At 35.8% G+C, this 26,414-nt stretch overlaps 1 protein-coding gene across 1 annotated transcript in view; it reads right to left on the reverse strand.

The window, feature by feature from the left end:
• The window catches only part of CNTN5 (contactin 5), a 413,137-nt gene that overhangs the window by 309,180 nt on the left and 77,543 nt on the right, over positions 1-26,414 (reverse strand). The window contains exon 2 of the mRNA XM_088522370.1: positions 10,666-10,795. Within this exon, the coding sequence (XP_088378496.1) occupies positions 10,666-10,723 (58 nt within the window). The 5' untranslated portion in view covers positions 10,724-10,795. The remainder of the gene's footprint in view (positions 1-10,665; positions 10,796-26,414) is intronic.

Raw genomic sequence — 26,414 nt, forward strand, 5'->3', positions numbered from 1 at the left:
TCAAGACATCCCAATATTTACTTTCCACTTTACCACCTGAAGCATCCCCACTGCAAAGTTTAAACAAAGCAAGGTAAAAGATCTTGAAGTCTTAGGGACGCAGGGAACTTTTCCAGTAATATACTTACTATCCTAATGTTAGTGGAATCAAGTGGCAAAAAAAAAAATACATAAAAACCTCTCATAGATTCTCTTTTACAAGACTTTGGCATATAATATAGTATTTTTCTCATTTCTTTCATGAGGCAATTGTCAGAGGGTAAATGAAGAAAGGTTTTCATATTGCCATGCCATATATTTGTGATTAGGAGGCAACCTGCAAACCAGATCTCTATAAAAAGGCTTGAGCTTTGCATTTCTTAGAGTAAAAAGCATAAGCTGTTATTGCTTGATATAGGAACTAAATATGAACTAATGGGTGTTTTTCCATCATGCTCTTCTGCTTGTGATGGTATCACATCCAGAAAGTACCATGAACACATCTAACTTGAAGACTTAATACCACATTGAAAAACTTCTGACCAGCCCTATGGCAGAGAGCAACACAAAACTGCATTCTCAGAGACACAAAGGAGAAAAAAAAATACAGATTAATACTATGCAAAATTAGTAGAAGGAAACCTATTACTATTGTTTTTCAACGCATACACTGGTGCTCCCATCCTCCAGAGAATTTCTACCAGAAACCTGATAAAACATTTAACTTTTAAAGATATTTAATTTTGCCTTCAGTCTTGAAGTAGTCATATCCACCAGCTCTCTTAGTAGAGGTGTTCCAATATTGTTTTAACCTCATTACTAGGAAACTGTATCTAATTTCAAGGCTGAATTTGTCATCATTTCAAAGGTTTCACTGCCTTTTTATTGCATTCCTATTAGGAAAGGCCAAGTCAATGTTTAAGAAACATCATTTTAGCCTCTAATGGCTTTTTGAAATGAAGTTAATGACTTATTTTATTTTGTGTTCATTGTATTGTTAATGCTGAACTGAAACTGGAAAATGTTCTGCATTATGTATACATTCCTCTTGCATGGCTGGCACTAGAAGAAAGACAAAACAGGTTCAGCTGCTTTTTGAAACCAGTGCTACTGCTTTGATTATTTGAGATCATGAGAAGTGGTCATCTAGAAGCACACTTTGGGAAAATTCAGGTCACTTCAAGAAATTAAATACTCCTGAATCTATTACAAATTTTCTTACAAAAAACTTATCACTGTGGCAGTATGTTTTAATAAGTGCTTCGTTCCCTATACTATGAATAAAAGCAATGTTGATTTCTGTGAATGAGGACTTCCTGTTAACTCACTGGTAACTTACTATGGTAACTTCTGGTAACTTACTATGGTAAGCCTGTCTCTGTACAAATACTATTACCTTATGCTATGGAGGTTGCTTAGAGTGGCTACAAATTTTAATATTCCTTTGGAGTAAAAACATGGAATATTTATCAAATGAGACACTCTGACTATCTTGGTGACCATAATGCTCTAAAACTATCAACTGTGTGAGCTTCTTTTTTAGTGACAGGATATATGCGTACTACTTCTCCTAATTCAATAAGTAACTGGAGGCAATGGTGTAAGGATAAAATTTTCGAATGTGCTCATGAGAAAATAATGTAATTCACCACATGCTGTTTTTCCTAAAGACTACTCAGAGCCACAGAGTCTTGTCCTAAAGGCTATCTCACAGCCAGAATGAGAAGACCTGATGAAATAGTGTTGATAGTCTCCCCAGTCTGAGCACTCCTTGCTGATGTATCACTCAAAACTGTTTTTATCTCCTCACTCAAAAACTTGGCACCTTTTAGAGGCCTGTGGAGTTACAGTGTAGAATTATACCACCATAGGACAAAGATTTGTTTGTTTGCTTGCTTGTTTGTTTGTTCTCCAGATCTGACATTTGTAGATGTATTTAGTATGTGCTGGGAGATACACTTTTATTCTTTCTTGCTCTCAAATCACCAAAATTAAATCCTTGAATTTAATGTCAGGAATTAAGCCATTTTTAAATTTAATGAAGAATCCCAGGAAGCATTCAGATTCAGATAGGCTTAGTTATCTTGCAGAAGTGTCTGTCTCTGACCATTAACTATATAGGGAAGGAAAGCAATTTTTCTCTAAGAGGTTTAAACATTTAAGTTAAATGTGATCAATCTTATCTTCATGGCTGAGCTCTGAAATTCTGTGTGACGTTAAGTTCTGCATGAAAATATGAGGTTCCTGCTATGGCTTCTTAAAAGGAGAATTCTCACCAGTAGCAGTATTGTTAAAGGATGCCTTTAAAGCTTTAATACCATGATTTGCCCACTAGTACATAATCTTCCTACTAGCCCCTGAAAGTAAAGTAGCAGTTTGAAATCTCCGAAAAAAAAAAAAAAAAAAAATCAAGCAAAACAGAATGTTCTTCACTTCACCGTGATATATATAGGGTGTATCTCCTCTATAGAGTTTAGGCATGGTCCACTAAAAATAGGGTTAAATCATCAGGAAGGCCAAGGAGAATCCAGAGAACTACATGCTTTACCTCCATGCCCAGAAAGGTGAAAGAGCAACAAATTCTGGAAGCTACTTCCAGAAAAGTAAAGACGGGAAGATGATTGGAAGCATTCAGCAGGGGTTTATAAAGGGTAAATAACACTTAACCAACTCTGATAACCTTCTGCAGTGAGATAATTGGTTTGGCAGATGAGGGGAGAGCAGTGGATGTTGTTTAGCTCCATTTTAATAAAGCTTTTGACTCCCATAACTTCCTCACAGATAGACTGATGATATATGGACTGCTTATCAAAGTGGAAAACTGGCTGAACTGCTGCGTTCAGAGAAGGTTGTCAGCAACATGAAGTCCATCTGGAGGCCAGTCACTAGTGCATCTCCCCAAGGACTGATTCTGTGATCATATTGTTTAATATTTTCACTAACGAACTGGATGATGAGACAGAGTGCACCCTCAGGAAAATTTGAGGATTATACAAAATTGGGAGCAGTAGCTGATAAACCAGAGATTTGTGCTACCATTCAAAGGGACCTCAGCAGGCTGGAGAATTGGGCCAGTCAGGAACTTCATGAATTCAACAAAGGGAAATGCCAAGCCCTGCACCCAAGGAAGAGCAACCTCACACCAGGACAGGCTGCAGGCCAACTGGCTGAAGAGCAGCTTTGCAAAGAAGGCGCTGGGGATGCTGGTGAACAAGTTGACCATAAGCCAGCAATGCACCACTGTGGCAAAGAAGGCCAATAGCTTCCTGGCATGTATTAGCAACTGTTGGCAGCAGGTCAAAGAAGATTGTATTTTCCTTCTGCATAGAATTGATGAGTGCCAAGTCCTGTGCTGGAGTACTGTGCCCTGTACTGGCTTCCTCAGTACAGGAGAGCCTACTCTGTCATTGGCCCACTGCACAGTGTCCAGTGACGGGCTGGAGCACCACTCATGAGGAAAGGCTAAGAGAACTGGGACTGATTGGTCTGGAGGAGAAAAGACTGCAGAGGAATCTAGATGAACTTTAAAGGTACCTTCCAACTCAGCTCTTCTGTGATCTTGTGATCCTATGAAAGTTTATAAGTATCTAATGGGAAGGTATAAAGAAGACAGAGCCAGAATCATCTCAGTGGTGCCCATTGAGGCAATAAGAATAAATGGAAAAAACAGAAGTTTCATTTGAACATAAGAAAACATTCCTGCACTGTGATGGTGGTTGAACACTGAAATGAATTGCCAGAGAGGTTTTGGAGTTTCCATCTCTGGAGTTATATAGCAACTAGGTATATGTTTTTATATGTTTTTATGTTTAAAAACATAAATATTTTGTTCTGAAATTTTTTTAAAAGAGGACCCACATCATAAAAAAAAAAAGGAAATGAACAGATGAAAGGTTGTTCTTAAGGATTTTTCCCTACATTCATTCTGAAAGGGCCTCTGTTCATGACCATTTTTTTCCCAATTTTTAACTATCCTTTATTGATTGCTTAATATTAAATACACTTCAGGATTCTGGAGAGAGTAAACATTTTTTGCCTTTCCATTCTTCTTTTTGATTAAGAATTATACAAAATGCAACATTCAGCAGATAACTGTTTTTTCTTGACTGCCCTCCCTATCTTCATCAGTTGAGCGTTAAGCCCAGGAATGTTGGTAGCAGTCTTCCTTGAATTTCAGACGTGCAGCAAATCATTCTTCTCTTGCTTTGTATATTGCAAACAGTATTTCAGGATGGCTAGTAGGAAGTTTAAGTGTGTTTTGACTTTTCCATTAGATATGGAACAGTGAGCATGTGAATGTCTCCTGGCAGTAGTACTTATCTGTAGCTCTTTTATGTTCAGCTATCAAAGGTGAAAAGGCTGCACACTCTTTGCCATACTGTCACCAGCAGGGAAAAAAAGAAAAATAAGAAAAAAGGGCAATTGTATAGGCTTATCAATGATAAACACTGGTCATTCATGCGTTAACTAAACATTCACTTAGCAGATAAGAAAACTTTCACATACTGTCAACTTTCACATAGGATGGACATTGTCTAAAAGGAGGAGGAATAAAAAAGAGAAATAGCCCTGGCATTCAGAGTGGTATGCATGCTTTATATGTTTTGGTTAATGAGCTGATGAACCTTAGGCTATGAATTTTAATCCTGGCAGTAGTTGCTGGAATTATGGAAGTCACATATTGAGCAGGTTTGAAATGCATTTTGGAAAGTGATAAGTCCAAATGACAGAGAATTCCTAGAAGCCTCCAAGTTACCAGATGGAGGGGGATGGACATAATAAAAGCATCTCAGATCACTGCCATCTGTAGGTCAAGACTAGACAGGACACTTCTATTTGTTCCACATATGCTCTCTTAAGAGTTTTTTTGTTTGTTTGCTTGTTTGTTTTTTTTATGTGCTTCCATTCATGTTGTATATCAACAAGCAACTGTCCAGAAAAAGTCATGCTGTTTTTAATTTTGAGCACTATCCTGAGGAATACAGAAGAAAAATCACTATTAGGGAGTCTTTGTTTGACAGTGAGAATGTCTTATATTAAAATAAAAGAATGGCACATACCAATGAGTTTTAAAGATGTATTTTCTCACTTAGCTCTATGAACAGTGACCACTAGGTCTCAGAGGTTATGCCTACATCCTGACAGGCATTGCTACTCTGGATATACCACAATTTTATTCTTCCCATGAATTATAAAGCCTTACTGATAGAACAATTTTTTTCCCCAATTAACAGACAGCAGGTAACATGGAAGAGAAGATAAACATATACCGTCAGGGGAACAAAAAGCATAATATATGTATGTTAGATTAAGAACGAATCAGAGCTCTATAAGGCCATTGATTGTATTATGCAATCTTCAGAATATCTTTAAACTTGTCACAAGCAGCAATAATTATGAAAAAGAGTGGCAGGGAGCCCTACTCTCAAGACAGCTTTTTTCAAATATCTTATGTATTCAGATAAAAGCCAAGGTCTCACTTTCTACATTAACCCTGAGCTGATAATATGATGTGATTTCTGTTTTGCTTTAAAAATATTTCTCATCTTACTGAAACACCATGAGACATTTATTTACTTTATGCCAAGACTGGGGAGTACTGTTTTAAAACAACACCTTTTAGCTATATTCCATTCCAGCTTCTCTGAGGAATCAGTGCAAGAGGCCTTAACAACTCTAGCCAAAGATGTTGATCTTTGCTTAGCCGTTAGCAGTGTGGATCAAAAGGGACAATCTTTACTATACAGATAAAAACAGATTGTGAAATGAACATGGGGATCCAGGCCAATAAATTCTCTGACTCCTGTCCTGGAACACACACTCTGATCCTATTGCACACAGGACAGTGCTGTCCAAAGCATTATCTCATGAGAAATACACAGATGAATGTACCAAACAGAAAATAGAATTTTTGATGCCACATCTTATATCATTTTAGGGGTTTCCACTGAAAGGACAAGTCAATGTATGTTTGCAATTTGTTGCTATTCTAATTTAAACTCCAAAACATATAATTTATAATTCTCTCTCTCTCTCTCTCTCTCTCTCTTTATATATATATATATATATATATATATGTATTGTTTATCTCTTAGTAGAGTTAAACATTACCACAACAAATTAAATTCTGATTAACTTAATTCCAATTTAGGCCAGCTCCCTCTGAACTCTAAATAGCTTCAGATTCTAAGCTAGCCAGTTAGAAAAAGCTCCTCTGAGCCTCCTCTGAACTGTCATTCTCTGATAATCACTACTCTTTTCCTACAGGAAAGCCTCATAGAAAAAAGTATTTTTTCCCAGTGTTGACTCAGAAGTGAGGCAGACCATGCATCAAAAATGGCATCCTATTTCTTTCTCAACTTCAATTTGGCTTGAAAGGCATTATATATGCCATAAGAAAAGAAGCTGCATATTGTTAATCAATCAAACAACCTCCTTTGATTCTAATAATTATCAATACTTGGTAAATGTGAACTTTCTCAGAATATAAGTGTATCTGTGATGACAAGACTACTTTTTACTTATACTAAAATATTAAACTTGAGCAAGAGAAATAATTCCGTCTTCAACTTGGCATTCAAAAACTACATATTCCTCCACTCATAAATCATTTTCCACATCATTCAAGCGCACTTCCATACATTAGCGCATAAGCAATACCCAAAATACTTGGGTCATCTTTAAGATAAAAATAATAGAAAAATAGAGTTGACACAAACTAGAGAGGCCATCCATTTGCTTCTTGGATGATTTCCCTCACCACTGCAAAATCAATAAAACAATGTAGTACTCTCTTCCAAACATTGGCTGCTGATAAGAATGATCCCCTGATCTTATGATTCAGTAGATAAGTACTGAATTTTAACATAGCCCAAAACAACACGAATTGAATGAACTTTATCTTAGTGAGGCAGCATCAATATCTATTGCCCTATCTTTCATAATGGTACATTCAGTCATCTAACTTACCAGGCTACATCAAATTGCATCAGCTATAGAAACTATTTTAAGTAGTAAACATGTTCTAGTAAGTACTGCAATATTAAAAAAGCAGCTATAAGTGCAGAATCGTATAATCAAATATGGAAGGTATGATGATGGAAAATTAGTTGTGTTGACAATGTAATTAAATAACTTTGAATCCATGTTTGCTATATGTGATTAATTTCAGCTTACATAGTATTAGATTTTCTAATGAGCGATTATTATTAAGGAAATCATTGTAAAAATTATTTATGCGTGTGGGAAAATATACGTGATATCACATTATATGTAACAACACCTGAAAACTGTTAAAACCAGTTTCTAATAGAACTCTAATTCTACTGTATTAATACAGAATAATCCTTTTAGGATCTTAAAGATCCGCATACCAAAACAGTAATAACTCAGAGATGTACTTTTCTAGCTACAAAATATAAGAGAAATGCTTTAGAAACTGTCAGGCATAAGTTAAAAATTAACACAAGAGACCGAATTTAAACAGTGTACTAAATGACTGGCAACAGTGTTCAGAGTAGTGGTATTATTTAAATAAAATACTCCTGCAAATCATACAATCATACGATTGCTAAGGTTGGAAAGGACCTCCAGAGACCATGTAGTCCAGCCCTTCTGCACACACAGGGTCATCGAGACCATGTGGCACAGGATTGTAACCAAGTGGCTTTGGAAGATCTCCAGAGAAGGGGATTTCACAACCACTCTTAGCAACCTGTTCCAGTGCTCCATCACCCTCCCTGTTAAAAAATTCCTTAAGCTCTTGTGGAACTTTTGTTGTTTCAATTTTTGGCCATTACCTCTAGTTCTGTTGGTGGCCTCCACTGAAATACTGACTTTCAGTTTAGATTCCAAAGTAGCTTCTTATTTTAGTGCTGTGTTAATATAGGTGACTGATAATGCTCTCAAGCATTTGCAAGATTTTCGCAGAATCACAGAATGCTTAAGGTTGGAAAGGACCTCTAGGGATCATCTAGTCCAGCATGGGCACCTAAAGCATGTGGCACAGGGAGGCATCCAGGTGGATTTTAAAGCTCTCCAGAGAAGGAGACTCCACAATCTCTCTGGGAATCCTGTTCCACAACTCTGTCACCCTAAGAAGACATTCTTCCTCATATGGAGGTGGAACTTCCTGTGTTTCAATTTGTACCCATTACCCTTCCATATGCTCGTTACCCCTCATCCTGTCACCGGCCACTACGGAAAAGAGCCTGGCCCCATCTTCCCTACCATCACCCCTCAGATACTTGAACGTGTTAATCAAATCTCCTGTCAGCCTTCTTTTCTCCAGACTAAACAGGCCCAGCTTGCTTAGTCTTTCCTCATATGACAAATGCTCCAGTCCCTTAATCATCTTTGTGGCTCTCCGCTGGACCCTCTCTAGAAGGTCAATGTGCTTCTTGCACTGGGTAGCCCAGAACTGCACACAATACTCCAGGTGCAGCCCCACCAGAACTGAGGAGAGGGGCAGGATCACCTCCTTTGACCTGCTGGCAATGCTCCTTCTGATGCAGACCAGGATCCCATTGGCCTTCCTGGCCATGAGGGCACATTGCTGCCTCATGGTTGACTTGTTGTCTGCCAGGACTCCCAAATCCCTCTCCCCAGAGCTGCTTTCCAGCAGGTCAACCCTTAGCCTATCCTAGTGCCTGGTGCCTCCCCAAGTGCAGGACCCTGCACTTCTCCTTGTTGAACTTCACGAGGTTCCTCTCTGCCCAACTCTCCAACTTGTCTAGGTCTCTCTGAATGGCAGCACAGCCCTCAAGAGGATCAACCACTCTCCCCAGTTTGGTGCCATCTGCAAACTTGCCTAGGGTGCACTCTGTGCCCTCGTCCAAGTCATTGATGGACAAGTTGAAGAGCACCGGGCCCAGTACTGACCCCTGCAGGACACCACTGGCCTCAGGCCTCCAACCAGACTCAGCTCCATTTATCACCACCCTCTGGAGTCTGCCATGCAGCCAGTTCTCAATCCATTTCACAGTCCACTCATCCAGTCCACACTTCCAGAGCTTTCCTATGAGTATGTTATGGGAGACTGCGTTGAAAGCTTTGTTGAAGTCAAGGTAGACAACATCCACGACTCTCCCATTGTCCATCCAGCCAGTCACCTCATCGTAGAAGGCTATCAGATTCATCAGACACGACTTTCCCTTGGTGAATCCATGCTGATTACTCCTGATCACCCTCTTTTCCTTCACATACTTAGAGGTGGTCTCTAGGATAAGCTGCTCCATCACCTTTCTAGGGACGGAGGTGAGGCTGACCAGCCTGTAGTTTCCCGGCTTTTCTTCTATTTCGGTTTAGTAGATACACCCCAAAAATGACTGAGATGATACAACAGCTGAAACTCATTCCTGCATATAGAATTATAGGAAATGGAATTTCCAATGTATGAAATGTATTGCAGAACTTCTGCAACATGTGTGGTGTAGGGTTAGATAGTCCTATCCTGAGAAAACTGTATCACTTACTTACTTACATGCATTCTTTTTTAACACAGCTGATGGTAAAGAAATTCCAGCTATGTGAAACCATTTGCAGGCTCAGGTACATTAATTTCACTGTGTATGACCTACTGTGGAATGTTGATTTTTTTAATCATAAATACGGTTATGTTGAAGACATAATTCTTCAATTTTAAGTTTTGAATTTCCAAAATGCTCCTGAATTTTGAATCAAAGGTCCTCAAAACTACAACAAACATTTTTCAACATAAGAAAATTAAAATTACATTAATAGGTGGCAGTTGTATGGCATTGTTTCTAGAATCACCAAAAAACTAATGCTACTAAGATGATAACATGTCTAACAATACAACACAAAAAGAAAAACACTCCCTGTATCAAAGTGCCTAAGATCATGAAAAAAAAATGACTTAAAAATTCATCAAACATGCACACACGGACTCTTTACGTTCCTACATCCAATATCATGGTAATATAATAAATTTCCATATTCTATTCAATTGACTATTACAAAATTTGATCTCATCGTGTCACAAAATCACTAAGTTTTGGAATAATCAAGAAGAGAGTGGCTTAGTAAACTGTTGACAGACAGTTACAGGCAACATTAAGAAAACAGATCAGCACAAAGATCAATTAGAGACAATATGCTATCAAATTACAAGGATTTTCATATGAGAAGTGTAAGTTATTATTGATCAACTCATATTGTTGCTTGAAAAGATAATGCCAACTAAGCTATTGTCACAGGAAAAAAAGACTTCTAAAGAATTATCTAGACAAAATTCAGATTAATCAATGCATGGTACATGGTCTTCTTCTTAAGAAAGAAGACAGGTATTTGATAAATATTTTGCAAAACTAGGAAATCGTAAGAACTTTGAAGACCCCAAATCATCAAGTAATTCTTCAGCTGTTAGTCCTTAGGAAGACCCCTTGCTATTCAATCCTTTTCTACATATATTTTCACCTTTCTAATAATAAAATTAGCATTATATTTTCAAAGGAGAGATGCAGCAGCTCCATCTTTCCTTTGTTCTTAATGTCATTCAGTTTTACCTAGAAATGTAAAAGCACTTGTAAATCTCTTCTTTATAAATTCTTACAATTTCAGAATTTAGATTTTTTTTTTGCATGCTTTTACATTTCCCTATTTCTGTTTATAGATAAAAAGTCTGGAAACAATAGGCAGAGTTTTCTTGGTTTTGTTTGATTTTACCTGAAAGATACTCTGTGAGTGACAGAAACAGAAATAGTTTCCATGACAACCACATCATTGGTTGCAAAGGTCTTCGGTCCCTCTTTGTGCAGTTATTAGCAACGTTGACGTTTCTTCATTAAAGCTTAGCCTGGTGAGACAAAGAAAAATCTCCATTAGGAAAATTAAAAATATCTTACAATAATAAGACAGACAATCCAAAAGACAAAGCTGATCCTATTGCAATTAAAAGTCTAGTTCCAAAGAGCTCTTTATGCAAAAGGGCAGGTATTCTGACAGATCCTCAAAGGAGTTTTGTTCCAGTAGTTACCTGCGTTAATAGCTGAAATGTCTATGACAGTGCTCTGGATATTATGTTGGATATCACTCCAAAGCTGAATGGATATTTCAGTTTTGAATCTCATGTACTTGCAAAAGCCCAGCTTAGAGGACAGTACCCCTATCTTTCATAGCAAGTATATTAAAGCATACAGCTTGGTGCTTTTAGTTGTTTTTGTTGTTTGTTTTTGTTTTTGTTTTCCAAGAACAATTTGTTGGTATTTGTTATAAACCATTTAAAATGAACATAAAAAAGCAGAAGAGATAGACGAAACCAGAAAGAATAACCTGCCCTAGCAAAGTTAAGCCACTTTCACTACTTGCAGATTGGGTTAAAATAGGTTCCAGTTCTTTTCAGTTTACTTCTTACTTAAAGCACCTACTAATACCTTTAAACCACTGTTGTTTATTCTAAACAGATTAGTCTTGCTTTCCTCTACAACTCCTCAGATTTTCTGATTTTTTCTTCCTATCTGTCCCATGACTTACTCACTGCCTATCAGTGTTTTATATCTTTGATGTTTGTGTTTTTAGCTGTTGTATTGGTAACAGGATTAATATTAAAACACCACCATTGATTTGTTTTCAATAATCCAGTTCAAAATATATATGTTCATATATAGTTTAATGGACATGAGGATGGACTTTGACTGGAGGAACATAAAGTTACAAAGTTAAAGTTCCTTTTCTATGCTTAAAGTTGTATCTGTGTAGGAACGCTCTGAGATCCTCTTCACCATGACCAGGGAACCTTCAGCCCTTCCAGGCAGCACCCCACAACCACCTCAAGAGTCCCCTGGGGCAGGACAAGCTCCTGAAGCACTAGACTACAAAGGAAAATTTGCTTTTGTTCCTTTAACAGACTTCCTTTTGGGGACAACACAACTGCACCAGATTACAGTCAGGCTGGCACAGAGAGTTGCCTGGCACAGATAGCTTTAGAATTCCTATCCCAAATGTGAGAAAAGTCACAGTTCATGTACAGAAGCACAGCTCAACACAACTAGAGAAAATAATAATTGTGCACTGCAAGAGCACATTCCCATTTTATTATTCCACTTTGAGCATCTCAAATCCTCTCTGAGCATCTCAAATTATAACTGATTTTGACAACCCTTCCCTTGTATACAAAGATAGACATGTACGTATGCACACAGAGAGAGTGCAAGCAGAGAACAGCATCTGTCTAGGTGCTGGCAGAATAATTCCTGCAACAATCTAAAGGTATAGCCCATCAGTTTTCATTTTAGTGCTGCAGGTGCATCTTTCAACACAGCTAAAAATTCCCAAGTAACTTAGGCCAGGTGAACTTAATATAGGTTGCACATGTTAAGACAACTCTTCTGAAATAGGACATAACAATCTGGTAGTCAAATGACTTTATACATAGCGTCTGTAGCTCATGTAAGCCTCCCCAGGAACTCCTCTCAGTTAATTATTGATGTCAGCTGTCTTTGCTTTTCACTTCAATGATAATCTGCTCTTCTGTCAGTGTATTCCTTTGGTTGGTGAGTTATCTCTTTCAGCATTCTTTGCTGGTCAGGCCTTTGGGAAATAAGTATTTTCATTAATATTTAATTATTTCTACTGTTGGCATATTTGTTAAAGAGGGTAGAGCATAGGTCTACCCTGCCCTGACTTTAAGATACTTTTTCCTTTGTCTCTTTCTCATTTTTCTTCAGCTGTTTTAGTATTGGTACAACATAGAAATTGTATATTAAGCTGATGATTCCTCTGTTGCATAAACAACGAGAATAGCTCAACCTTTCCAGAATTAAAGTATGAGATTTTTGCTATTACTGTAACAGTACTGCGCCTATTGAGTCACATTAAAAAAATTTGATGATTGTAATTGATTTTAGTCACAGTATAAATAATATTTTTTTCCCTAGAGACTACATTAAAATAGACTTTTCTATCTGAAACAAGTGCAAATTTAATATATAATATATCATGGGTGTTGGACAGTGACCTTCCTATCAGAATATTGTGTAAAGATGTTGGATTATCTCAGTAGGAGAAATGTCAGAAAAACAGTGAAATCACATGGTCTGTATTATGCAATTATAATAAATAATCTACTAACATACTTTATAACAGGAAAAAGATGAGAAATCACTGGAACTGAGCAATGGGAACATCATAATAAAATATAAACTCAGACAACTTTCTCATCACCTGCTTGCAGCACTATGAATTTAATCACTTTGGAAAAACGAAAAATTCATTAATGAAAACAGAGCTATGACAGTCTGCACCACACAAGGAACTGGGAAGAATTATTAGAATAAGTGATAGCTTTTAACTGTGACCTACATAATCTGGGCCTATTAGTGTAAAGCAAAATTCTGTCCTGCTTCACACACATATTATAATGTAAAAGCAGAGCACAATGACAGGGGATATTCTGAATTAAGTCATGAGTGTTGGTCACTGACCTTTCCATCTGGATATTGTGTAAAGATGTTGGGTTATGTCAGTCGGAGAATTGTCAGAAAAACAAGCAAGGGGGAAATATGCCAGTTCACACCTTTTTAAAAATCTTTCTAGTAATTTTGAGTATTATAGTGAAAGGGTCTTGTGTCTTTACTTAAATTTCCTTTGGCAAATTTTGGATTGATACGACCCGGCCTTCTCTAGGAACTTTATATACATAGCCTACTTCTCTAGTTGCCCTTTCCAAACAATTTATCTATTTATTGTTTCTTCAGTGAAGAACTGAAGCTGGCAAATATTTTGGAGACCATATGGGCAAATGCAGTACATGCCAATATGATGGGAATATAGTATCTTTGAGAAATCATGAGCACAGTGCCTTGCTCATGCAATCTGACAGAGTTAGACATTGCAAATAGGACTACCACAAATACAGCATGTGGAAAATGCATGCAGGCAAAAGGTGTTTTCTATGAAATAATAATTTAGAAAAAACAAGAATTCCTTATATAAGAAATAGAAATACATATTCTAATCTTCTCTGAGCTAGAATCAATTAAGGGATACACTTCTGGTGTCTTTACTATCAATGGTTGTTATTTCATCTTTTAGAAGACTACACTCCCACTTTTAGACAGTCTCTGAAGAACATAAGAAGTGTAAATGAAGTATTCGTATACATTTGTAGCAAAAAGGACAGAAGCTTCACTAAATTGCTGAGAAAAATATTCTAAAAAGAAGACAAAGAAAAAAGTTGTAAGTAGTGTAACTGCTTTAAAAATGTTTTTGAACAGTCTCTTGTATGTAATGTAAGAATATGAACTAGAATATGGAGTCACTTGCTGTGTGAAAAGGATACAGTTGAAGAAGAGAGATGTCAATTAGATGCTTGCTAAAAGAACATTTAAAATCATTTGAGCTAAACACCAACACTCTTTGCCAAATGTAAATTTGGATCTTGCAAAAAACCAACTGGCCTGTTCGGAACAGTTCACTGGCAGTGCTTGCGATAAATGAGGTTATCCAAGCCATACTATGTTGTATACATTTATTCTGCATAATAGTATGATTTGAATAAAATCGTCAATCTGCAGCCTTTTTATTAGTCTCTAAAAGTAAAGGTTTTTTTGTTGTTGTGCTCTTATTCTGATTTCTTCCCCAAATATGTAGATTCTGTGAACACTTTTTTCAATGAGGACATGAATTTTACCTATTATCAGCAAATTATATAAACAAGTAGTCTAAAATAAACTAGATACACTTAATGCATTAGATGCAGATGGTAATTTATCTAACAAATTTACAAATATAACTTCCCGTTCTGCACAAGGAATTAGCAGAAACAGTTTTTGATTTTCACATAGTACTATTTTGTTAATTTTTTTTAATTTTCATCAGAATTTCTGCAAATTGATTTTCAAGTTTCTTTAACTCTGTGTTCTGTAGACAGTTTATTAAAAAACTCACTATTTTGTACATTTTAATAAATTGTTTTGGCTAGCAGTGACAGACTGGCTACTGTCTCATGCTTCTGACTCTGAAAAAAAGCGTATGAATCCTTGGAGCGTGACTACTAAGCAATGTTGTCAACACAAATATTCAAGAAACTTGAACGTAACTCAGTAAAATCATGGTACTTTTAAATAAAAATAATACCCACTATATTTAATATTGGTTTTCTTGTACCTAGGATAAATGTATATGCAACTGTGAAGGTTTATTTTCTTAAAACTGTTAGAAGGGAAGGTTTTAACATCAATACTCTGATACTAATTCAAAATGCTTTTTTCCCAGTAATGGGAAACTTCCCATTCCCATTTTTTCCCATTACTGGGAAAAAAAAGCAATTCCCATTCCCATTACCTCATTTCCTTTTTCCATCATGTGCACATTTATGAGTTTATCTGTACCAAAATGTAAAGGTTGATTACTTAAAAACATGTCACCTCTCAAATCACTGCTAAGATAAAGGGATGTGACTTACCCCAAGAAAAACATTTTCTGTGTAACACTTCTCTTTTTTTTTTCTATATTAATATATATTATAAAAAAGCTCAGATCACCGATGCCTCAACTAGAAGTAACTTTCCCTTTGCATAAGAAGGAATATGCTCTCTGATAATGACAAAATAACTATTGGTGAGGAATATTGATATTTTCCAGGGGCTTGGAAAAGCAGAAACTGAAGATAATCAGAAATTGCACTATTGTTATGCACATATCTAAATTTGAAAGGAATGGTAGACAACAATATAACATACAAAGAATAGAAACACTACAGGTGATCTTAAGTAGTATTTTTAGGAAATATTTTTCTTTGAATTTAGGGAGCAGAGGATGTTGGCCTAACGTGCAGCTCAACAGCTAATAATACTCTTCAAAGTGTCAAAGGTATGAAATCGATAAATATAATGAGCTAAGTATCACTGACTAGAGTTTCCATAAAAGGCTTATCATACTCTTGGGATGACTAAGGTGAAACTTAAAGCTCCATGTTTAAAGTCCTGAATAAAGCCTTCCAGTCGACACAGAAGTCTCGATCCCTACACAGCTTTTGCACCAGTCAGGACTTGGAAGACATGTATCAAATTGCCACAGCTGGCTGCTGTTCTGGATTCTCAGGACTCTCCAGTTTCCCTTGTGTATCTGGACTGGCAACGTTCACTCCAAGGAGCATTAGAGACATAAGGAAAGCAAGGACTCAGATTGTTACAAAGTTCATCGGCAACAGAGGAGATATTTTGGCTAGAAATTTTTAAAAAGATCTTGTCTTTGGAGAGTTCCTCAATGATATATTTACATATTAAATTAACTGTTAGAACATGACATTGGGTATTCTTAATATGACCACTATTGGGTTCATCTGCCTGCTTGCCTTCAGTAAGGAATTAATTTGCTCAGTCCAAAGTCTTTCTTTACAATACTATTTACAAAATGGTTTAAATTTAGCAAAATTATATTAAGTTAATATTTGATAAAAGTCCTACCATAGACATTTTTACAGTGAAATGTCAGTGGAATTTATTACAGGACATATGAAAGTGAAATGATATTAAGCCAAGCTAAAAAGCACAGTGTCATGTAGGACTGATTATTGCTCCAAGGGAATATCGTTTATTTTCAAGGTTTAATAATAGTTCAACATACTGTAAAGAAAATTTAATAAAGCATAAGTTTTAGCAGGTATATTTCTCAATTATTTTATGAATGCTTAATTTACTGCTAACAGCATTAAAAGTTTACTTTGCACTGGAACCTTTTATTGTCAGGTTCCTCCTGGTAAGCAATCAGGACTTTCAATATTTATATAAAAATTATAAATAATTTTATTTATATATTTTTATTTACTTATTTATTTTGTGTTGTTAATATAGCTTTCAAGGATACTGGTCAAATTCTAGGAAGAAGTAGAGAATGTTATGGCACAAATGGAACAAACTGGCTATTTCTGAAATGCAGATCAATCCCAGTTTATACACCAATCAAAGAACATTTTAACTGCTTCCTTGTTTCACAGATAATTAAAAAAAAAAAAAAGAGGTTTTGAATATGAAATATATAATGTCTCCCCATCCAACACATGCATTTCAAGCTGGTAGTTAAAGCAAAGAAATTATATCATTTCTGTTAAATGATTGCACTTTTACTGTTTCTAAAATTAGTTTTATTTATTTTTTTAACCAAACCAACTACTAATTTGGTGGACATTAACAAAATCATTTAACCAAAAAGACCAATTTAATGTTGGCGGGGCTGGATTCTGGCTTAGGATCCTCACAGCAAATGAGACGACTGGTAAAATTGCATCATTGTGCACAGGAGAAGATGAAGGTGACAAGAGCAGTTCTCAGCTGCTCCATGTCTTCAGTAATGAGGTGCTGCTATTTAGGTGCATTCACCTGATAACAGCATGAAAATACTAAGGCTCTACTCAGGGCAATTCAAGTGGCTCCAGATATATCTGCAGGGATCTTTGAGTGGGTGCATCTCTACCACTGTATCACACCCAGACCCAGTGGCAGCTCCAGCATATTCCACACTTAAGGCATATTTCCTGGGGAATAAAAACATACTGGGAGAGGCAGTCAAATTAATTGTTTTGTTTTGTTTTGTTTTGTTTTCTCCACTCATCTGTCAAGCAGACAAACATTTTCCAGCTTTCAGCTCCCATATCGACATTATGGAGAAAAAGGAGCTGCATTTTAAAGCCCCTGCCTGCTCCTCTTTAGGTTTCTGAGTGAGCACTGCAATACAAATCCACCTCGTATATGGGATTTTCATGTTTTTCAAAACCTGGAGTGAAACGAACATATTTTAGTCCACAGCTACCACTGTTATACTTTGGTTATTTATATGAACTTTCTAATAACAGTTTATTATTTATTATTTTCATATATTGCATTTATTATAATATGTTAATAATACATATAATATATAATTATAATATATGTTATAATATATTATAATTATTGTATTATTTTTATTTATTATTATTTGTTAAAGAACAAAAGGCAAAAAAATATTTTCACCCATCAGAAATTAGTTGTCTAAGATGTTTCATCAGCTAAGAATAGTAGATGGGAGAGAAATAGGCAACCCTAAGGATAAATCATTGAAATCTATTTGGATGCCTATTTTGGACTAAGATAAACAACCTCATTCTCTTTACTAACTCTGATGGAAACCTGATTGTAGCAGAAGCCTAGGCAGCTAGCTTAAAGTACAAAATTAACTTTCAGATGGCTAAAGCTGAGCAAGATCAACCCACTCTTCAATCATTTGTTCTAGCTCAATATGCAGGATCCACAAGAGCTGATAAAATGAACTGATGTCATTTGGCTCATAGGCCAGAGCTCTTGCAATAAAATTGCATTTCCTCCTTGTGAAACATTCTTCAGAATTCTGCTATGCTCCTTTAGGTAATATATTCAAGCAATTTTATTTTGGCCCATAGACATAGAACTTGAAGGTCAGGGATGAACAGCTATAAAGTTTGTGGACCTGCCCACAACGTGCATTACTGGACTCAATCACTTTACAACCAAAAATGCAAGGGAAAAATATATTCTAATTCTTCTCTTCTCAGACCCATTTATTTATTTATTTTTATATTCTATCAGGAAATCATAAGATGTGCTAGAGTAATCACATCTGGAAATTGTCCTTTCTCTGACAAGCAGAGAGATTAAGAACAGTGGTAGGACCATCATAATACTGCTGTACCCTATAGATCTGATTCCTATGCATAGAGGAGTAGCTGATCTTGGCTTTTCTTCTTTTCAGCAGCCAGCTTGTGTCTGAGTGAAGATGACTGCAATTAAGGAAATATTCTTGACTGCCATTTGCAGCTCGTATTATGTCAACCAGTATAAAATATTATAGGCCTCCCACTTAACACAACTGCCAAACTAATGATATTATGCATAAACCAGCATCACCACTCAGCAGTCTACAAGGATATAAAAAACTGCAGATTGTGCATATGTCATGCAAGGAAGTAGTGGCCACCATCTCTCTGTGGACCCATAAATTCAGTTTATTTATATGCTCACCTCCAGAGAAATCAGCTGTGGCATAACAGGCTGTATTATGCACTGATGTGTTCAATACTGCACAGGAAAAGGATCGATAAATTTTCTGTGCCTAAGATGTGACAGCAGCCAGGAAGATGTGGTGCAGATTGCCAAATGTGTGCAAAGGACCAAGTAAGCTCCTTTCATACCTTGGTTATCTTCTGCATAAGGGCCTTGCATGATGCCTGCCAGCCTGTCTTTAGTTAAGTGCAGATATAGGCAGCTGGCAGGGAGCTAGACTGCTCTGTGCATGGAGAGGCTGGCAGACACCGAGAGCGCTTATAAACACGTGAACAGTCAGTACATGTTACAGGTTTCTCGCTGTGCCAATCCACAAATTAGAAAGATTACAGTGTTATGCAGAAAACTTGTCTTGACTTCTTAGCCTTGAGCTAAGGTCAGTGCGTGTGTCAGCCACTAGGCAAAATTTGTCTTTGCTCTGTCCTCAGGTTTAGGGAAGTAGGCCAGTTTGGACATACAACAGTCCAAATTAGTCAAAGCTTTTTTGAGGTTAAGACAATATATGATCAAAGAAAATTAAAATTTAGCTGAAAAAAGAAACTATAAAGAAAAATATATGTACATATGCCTTGACAAGAGTACATATCCATTTTATAAGTATTTTGTAAAAGCACAGGGCATTCCTGCATGTACTTTCAGAAAGGAGTATTCTGAAGAAAAATGAAGCAGGCCAAAATGGTTACATCTCCAATTCAGGAGGGGGAAAAAAGTTTCCTAAGCTTAAGAGACACAAACGACTTTTGAAAAAATTTCAAATACACTCAGTGTATTTTTGAAATAAATAGTTTAGCTCAATGTCAAGTTATTCAGATGAATTAAAAAAAAAAAGGCATAAAAGTGATTTTTTAAAAATTTATTTACATGGTTGGATTAGACTATGTAATTCTTATTAACCTTTTTTTTTTCCTAGTGTTAAAAACATAAATCTAGAAATTTCATGTGACCCGATAGAATTTATTTAATCTACAGTAAAAAAAAAAAAAAATCTTTGAAACGTCACTGTTAGAAATATAGATAAATACACGGAATTTTGAAATACACCTGCAAGAATAAAATTATCTTGCAGAAGATTCTTAAACCAGTCAATTGTTGTTTTAAAACAGTTATGATGGTTTAAATGTTAGTAATTTTGTTCCTAGCTATTCTTCACTTAAAACATTGCAACACATTTTTAAACTGCCCTACTGAAGATTATTAATGATGAAACAAATTTACTAGCACTAGAGTTGTATGTTTTCTCTCTTTTTTTAAAAAAGCATATTTAATTGCACATGTTTCTTAACTTTCTAATTACAACCAGCACTAAAAATGTCTAGATGTTTAAGGATGCATTTTTGTATTTAAACATATCTCATTGTTATTACTTATACAGCAGAGAGCTTACTAAGATATAATGATAGGATATTAAAGTGGATTAGAAATCTCATTATTAAAACATGAGCTTGTCTGAATAAAAAGGAAAAAAAAATATTCTAAATGGAATAAGCACCTCTTCATTTTCTTTCACAAATATCATTCTATTATGAGCTAAATGTCAGAGACATAAAGACATAACCGGTGGCACGATCCTATCAGGAAGGTTTGTATCTGTTATCGTACTGTATTTAACATTATTTTCCTAAAGATTTTAAACAAAGACAATGAACTTTACTCAGGGCTCAGATTTTAACCAAATATGTTTTAGACTGTCTGAGGGTGGATTTTTTATTTGTAAAGAGTAAGATATGACTGCAGACAAACAACATCTCTTCCCATATTTTAAGTCAGTATTAGGGCAGACACCAATTATAAAGCTGTGCTGCCAGGTTACCCCTCTGAGGGTAGTAGTCACACACTTCATGTTTCCAGTGGCAAATTGAATTTGACATTTAATTTGAAACCCAAGATACCATAATGTAAAACTATCTGCAACATTAGTGATAAAGTAGGAGGGCAGACATCCTGCCTGTCTCTTTTTTACAGTCTTCTCCATGTTACCACTATCTTCATTATTTTCCATTGAGATTTTATCCTGATCATTAAAGGAAAAATACAGGAAATATTTAGAATCTCAGTAGTTCAAGACAACAGATTTTCAGGTTTCTTGACAAAAACAAAAATATTGTCTACTGTGAAGCCCACCATTATCTGGAGACTATCATTTTTATAGGTGTGATCAGTCCTCAGATAACACAGCTTTCTCAAACAGACTTAAGTTGGAAGAGTTCATTTACCAGGGCTGGTAAAAGAAGAAGTAAAAAATGTGATTAGTGTTGACACTTTTTACATTGTACAAAATGTGTGCTGTTGTTGCAAGTGTTATGCTGTCTGGAGATTATTTTCTGACATGGAATTCTGCTTGTCTTGGCACTCTTTATTTAAACCATAAATTTTCTCCTGAGGAAACTGTTGGAGTGCAGTCTTTTCAAGAAGCAGCTACACTATCTCCTTGCTTTGGAGAATGCACAGATTTATTGTCAGAAATTAAGAATACCATAAACTGAGAGTGCAGAGGCTGTTTTGATGCAATCATAAACTGAACTTTAGTGAGAATACTGGGTTAACTATCACCTTGGGGGCTACAATTACATGGAAGAAAATATGAAGATATGTTGTTCCATCTGCAGGCTGTCCTAATGCAGCAGTTATGGACGAAGCTGTGACATGTATCCTGGCACAGGATTAAGCTCAAAGGCTTCTCCTTAGAGCATACCACACTCAGTAACACCAGGCTTCTGCCCTGCTGGATTGGCTATACCCAACTATAGTCAAGAACATAAGCAAATTTCTGTTGAATCATTCAATGTCCATAATACATTCATAGGCAATTTGGCACAAAGCTACTTTTGCACAACAGGCACTGTCCGATCTACAGGAAAGGAGGCAGAAATAAAGTTATTCTCTTCTCCCTCACTTTTTTTTCTCTTTTCCAAGCACATTTGATGCAGCAAGCTGAGTTCTATTTGTTAAGCAGTCTGCGTCCAGTGGCTGCAGAGCTTTCAGTATTATTTCTGTATTGCCAGCATCCTAAAATCAAATTTGCTCTTATGTTCATCTGCAGCCTTAGCAATCTCTATATGGTATCCACATTTCCCTAATGTGAAAGGAACATCAGGACATTATCACAATAGGGTCAGAAGAAGAACTGGAAAAATACCTCTTGTTTCTGTGTTATTTATTATTTCCTAAGTGTGTTAAAGGGTTTTTGTTGTTGTTTTTCTTAGGAAGGAGGACATCCTCCTTACCTAAAATTCATAAACTCTCTTACTCATTTCAGGAGATATAATTGATTGAGTAGACGGCACTTAATTCCATTCATCTTGTCAATGATTTCTTCTTTATGTCCCTACCTAAGATGACTTTCTGAGTTTCTACAAGATACATGGAATTATGCCTTTTTTTATTCAAAGTTTATGCATTCTTTTCCAAGAAAGAGAAGTCCCTAAAACACAGTCCCAAGTAAAGGTTCCAAGGAAATAAAGTGAAGTCGAAGCAGGAAAATGACTGTGTTTCTCTTCTGCTCTGATAATTAGTGAATGTTTTACAATCTAATTTCTAACCTCTGCTGCCAAGCAGAACAGCAGTATGGTTAATAGACAGAGTGGCACTTACAACTGAAATTGAATGCTGTCTCTGGACGCTTTGTCACCTTTCTACCCTTCACTATAGGGTTCATGGAAAGCAGCAGGGAGAGAGATGTCAATAGGGTTAAAAGGCTATGCAAAATAGTCTCTCAAAAATCACTCAGTAGTGCCTTTTATTAAGTAGAGTGTTACAGTTTCTACCTTTCTCATTAAGGGTGTTCTCTTAGATTCTTGATACATTAGTTTCACCATAAAAGTTAAGGGTGTTCCCTTACATTCTTGATACATTAGTTTCACCATAAAATTTAGCGTGATCAATCCACACATGTTATGACTGAGATAGGTCCCAACCTACAAATATTTGAAAAATATCTGAAAGAGGAAATAACCCCTGGCACATTAATTTCTTCTGTTCCTTTTTTTTCCAGGATAACTTGGATTCTATAAAACTTATTATCAAAAACAGAAGAATGAGGACAACATTAAAAATGTAGATTACTGTAGAAAATAGATAGGCAGATATTGCCTGTGTGCTTTGATCATTGTTTCTAAGAGTGAGCAGCATATGACTTCCAGTCTTTCCATTTGTACTTATGGGAAGCCTTGGCCCCACAGGGTGAACTATTAAAGGGCCAAAGCTTTATTGAAAGAATTAATCCATTTTTAAATTAAACTGATTTTATAAATTGAACCAAACCGAAAGTAGGACAAAAGGCTGTTAGCGATATTAGAATCTTTCATAGTTTAATTATGCAGTTAAGCAAAGTTCTTTGCTAGCTTAGCTATTTCTAGTTAATTGAAAGTTTATAATTGGGGATCCTTCACTTCAAAACTGAGAATGTATACAGTGATAATCTCCTAGCTGAGAAAAGTCTTCAGCTAAAAACACGTCAGAGTTCAAACCAAATGGGTGAAAAACATTTTAGTTATATCACTATTTAAAATTTCCAGTGTGTTACCTTTCTAATATTAAAAAAAAAAAAAGGCTTAGCTACTGGACATAAAGTGAAAAAATCTCATGTGTTCATTTACAGCTGAAAGTGGAGGTACCATCTGTGTAGAGCTTTTTTTTCTTTTTCTTTGATTTTTTTTGTTTTTTTTTTGTTTTTTTTTTTTGTTTTGTTTTGTTTTTGGTAGAGTAACAGGTAGAGAATGCTTACAGAATGATAGAGAACCATGTTCTTCAGAAAAGACATCTTGGCCAGAAATATGAGGTGCTAACATACAGTTATTTTTTTCTCAGATTTCTGGAGGGAAGCAGGGGCTTCTGCCCAATCCATCCAATTTATTTTAAAAGAATTTGGTATAATTATTTTACTGCACTGAGCACAAACAGGAAGGATCCTGCCCTCTTCCTGATGGTGTGATGACTTGCTAAGCATAACAAATGCGCCACCATTTTTGGAAATGTCATCTCATACTCTCAGGGTTGCAGAACAGTCTAAAGAACAGGAAGATGATGCATCTCTAAAATTTAAATTAATTGAAAGGAGACAATCAGTAATAAAAGCAGTGTGGAGAGGAGAGAGGAAAATATAGCTATGGTAACTTTGCTTATTTCAAAAGCTCAGATTGATAAATTAAAAAAAAAAGAAAAAATAAACGAGTAATTCCTCATTTTTTCTTAAATGTTCCTTTAGAACATAAATTCCCTATTGTTGTTGATATCCAAGGTGAATGATTAAGTAAAGATCATGGCATTCTGCCCCCAAATAACTTCTATTCTCATAGCACAAGCAGATTATATATTACAGAGTAGCTAGAATTCCAAAAATAAATCTGCTGTGTCTCCCATTCCTAGATGCACTCATATCATGTGTGTTACCCTTAGTTGTCCTTGTTCATTGCCTATCACAGGCCAATATTTGTCCTTGCCTATTTGCATATACTGGGAAGTTAATGAAGCAGTAGCCAGCCACTATTTGGTATATTGTTTCTTTTTTTTTTTTTTTAAAACTTCCATAAGGAAAATACTAAATTAGAAGTCTTTCTCCCTTATAGATGCTAATTTTTTATCATTCTTTACCACCTTCAAAAGTCTCCAGGAGAAATACATTTAAAAAAAGACATAAAGAAATGAAAAAATATATAAATGCTCAGTCAGTCACACTTCCTTCCTGTTGATATTATTGTTAGAGCATCTTTATGTTTACCCCGAAAATCAAGGAACGAGTACAAAAAAATCCCACCAATGCACCATATCCTGTCACTGCTTTAGTCAATTTCACTTAGCCATTGCCAACCAAGGACAAGTCCAAATCAGCATTGGCAATGACAGCTGCCAAGCTGACAAAAGCAATTTAAGTTCTGAACAATATTTATAACAACAATAATGCCATTTTTTAAATCTTTGTCGGTCAAACGAAAAGAGAGATTGGTGTTGCCTGTACAATTATAAATTGTAGTTCCTTTGACAATGCAACAGGAAATGCAAATACATGATTTCAGATAAAGCAGAGTCATAATAATCACGAATGCCTTATTTTTAGCTTACATATGACTTGCATATTAGTCTGAAAACAAATGAGAACCATATAATGACAGCCACAAATCATTAGAAATTTTTGAAGTAGGTCATGTCTCCTACAAGCATTGCAGTCTTCATTGTATTTCCTCATGTGGCCCTTTCCCTTATGGGCAGAAAAATCCTGTTCTACCCTCTCCTTTCATTTACACCTTCAGTTTTCCTCATGCAACGTGCATCAAGATCAGGTTTCTGACTGGGAAGAACATCACTGCTGTCCAGTCACAACAGCACCCATCGAGGCATCTGAACAGGTTAGAAGGCTAAAGAAAAACTTCAGGGCCCCCCTCTTCTTTAAGTTACTGATAGAAGCAAACACTTGTACTTTTATAATATACACACGTATACACTCACACACACCTTATATATATATATTTATATATATACTTTCACCCACATTTATAGATACAGTAAATTAATCTTCACCTTATTACATCATGCAGTGACAAATTTAACTTGGTGTTACTATTACCAGACCTATACATTTCAATGTAATGGCCAAGCATCTGTCTAATATGACATTCATAATAATACTGCATTGCAAGAAAAAAAAAACAAGAAATCATGTTTAAAAAATTTGAAAACAGAAAGGATTTTGTTTTTGTTAAACATGTTAATTACTTGTACACATCACCTTGTCTGAAAAATGCCTTCATTTTTAATTTCTATTAAAAATACTAAGATCCTTCCTTTTTTTTTTCCAGTCAAAACAAACTTTTGCTTGAGCAATGTTGCTGCCTTATTTTTTTTTTAATTATTTCCTAAGACAAACCTGAGGTGGATGTCTGACTTTCCTCTTTGCTTCCTCGTTGTTTCCTACAAACTTCCAAGCTTTTCTATCAAATGCCTGAACTGTGTTTCTTTGCTCTTGATTAAGAATGTTATAGACAACCAATATGTCCTAATAGTTTTCTGGCTCTCAGGCCAGGTCTTCTAATTCTTAATCAGAAGCAGGTCCAATCTGGGCACTTTCTCTTATCCACTGCCTATAACAAGCTGTTTCTTAATTCTGATGATCATTTATGTCTAGTACCAATCATTGTATCACACTGCTACTTTGAAAATCATTTCCTAAGTCATGCACAACATGAGCAACTAAGGAGAAACAAATATGAGCTACTGAATAATGAGATATTAAAATGAAGACATAATGTTTTCCTATCTCCTGTGAAATAAACCAGAATCTGATCTATTCTGTTAGTAGTGTAATACTTCTATTTTTTAATTGAGAGCAGTCATCTTCAGTTAGAGAAAGATGTTGTAATCAATGGCACCCTTAAACCTGTGTTTTTTCCACTTGGCTAATCCTTCAGC

Source organism: Tinamus guttatus, unplaced genomic scaffold (assembly GCF_059628265.1).
Source record: "Tinamus guttatus ecotype Peru unplaced genomic scaffold, ASM5962826v1 Tinamus_guttatus_pri_ptg000150l, whole genome shotgun sequence".
In the NCBI taxonomy this organism is placed as follows: Eukaryota; Metazoa; Chordata; class Aves; order Tinamiformes; family Tinamidae; genus Tinamus; species Tinamus guttatus.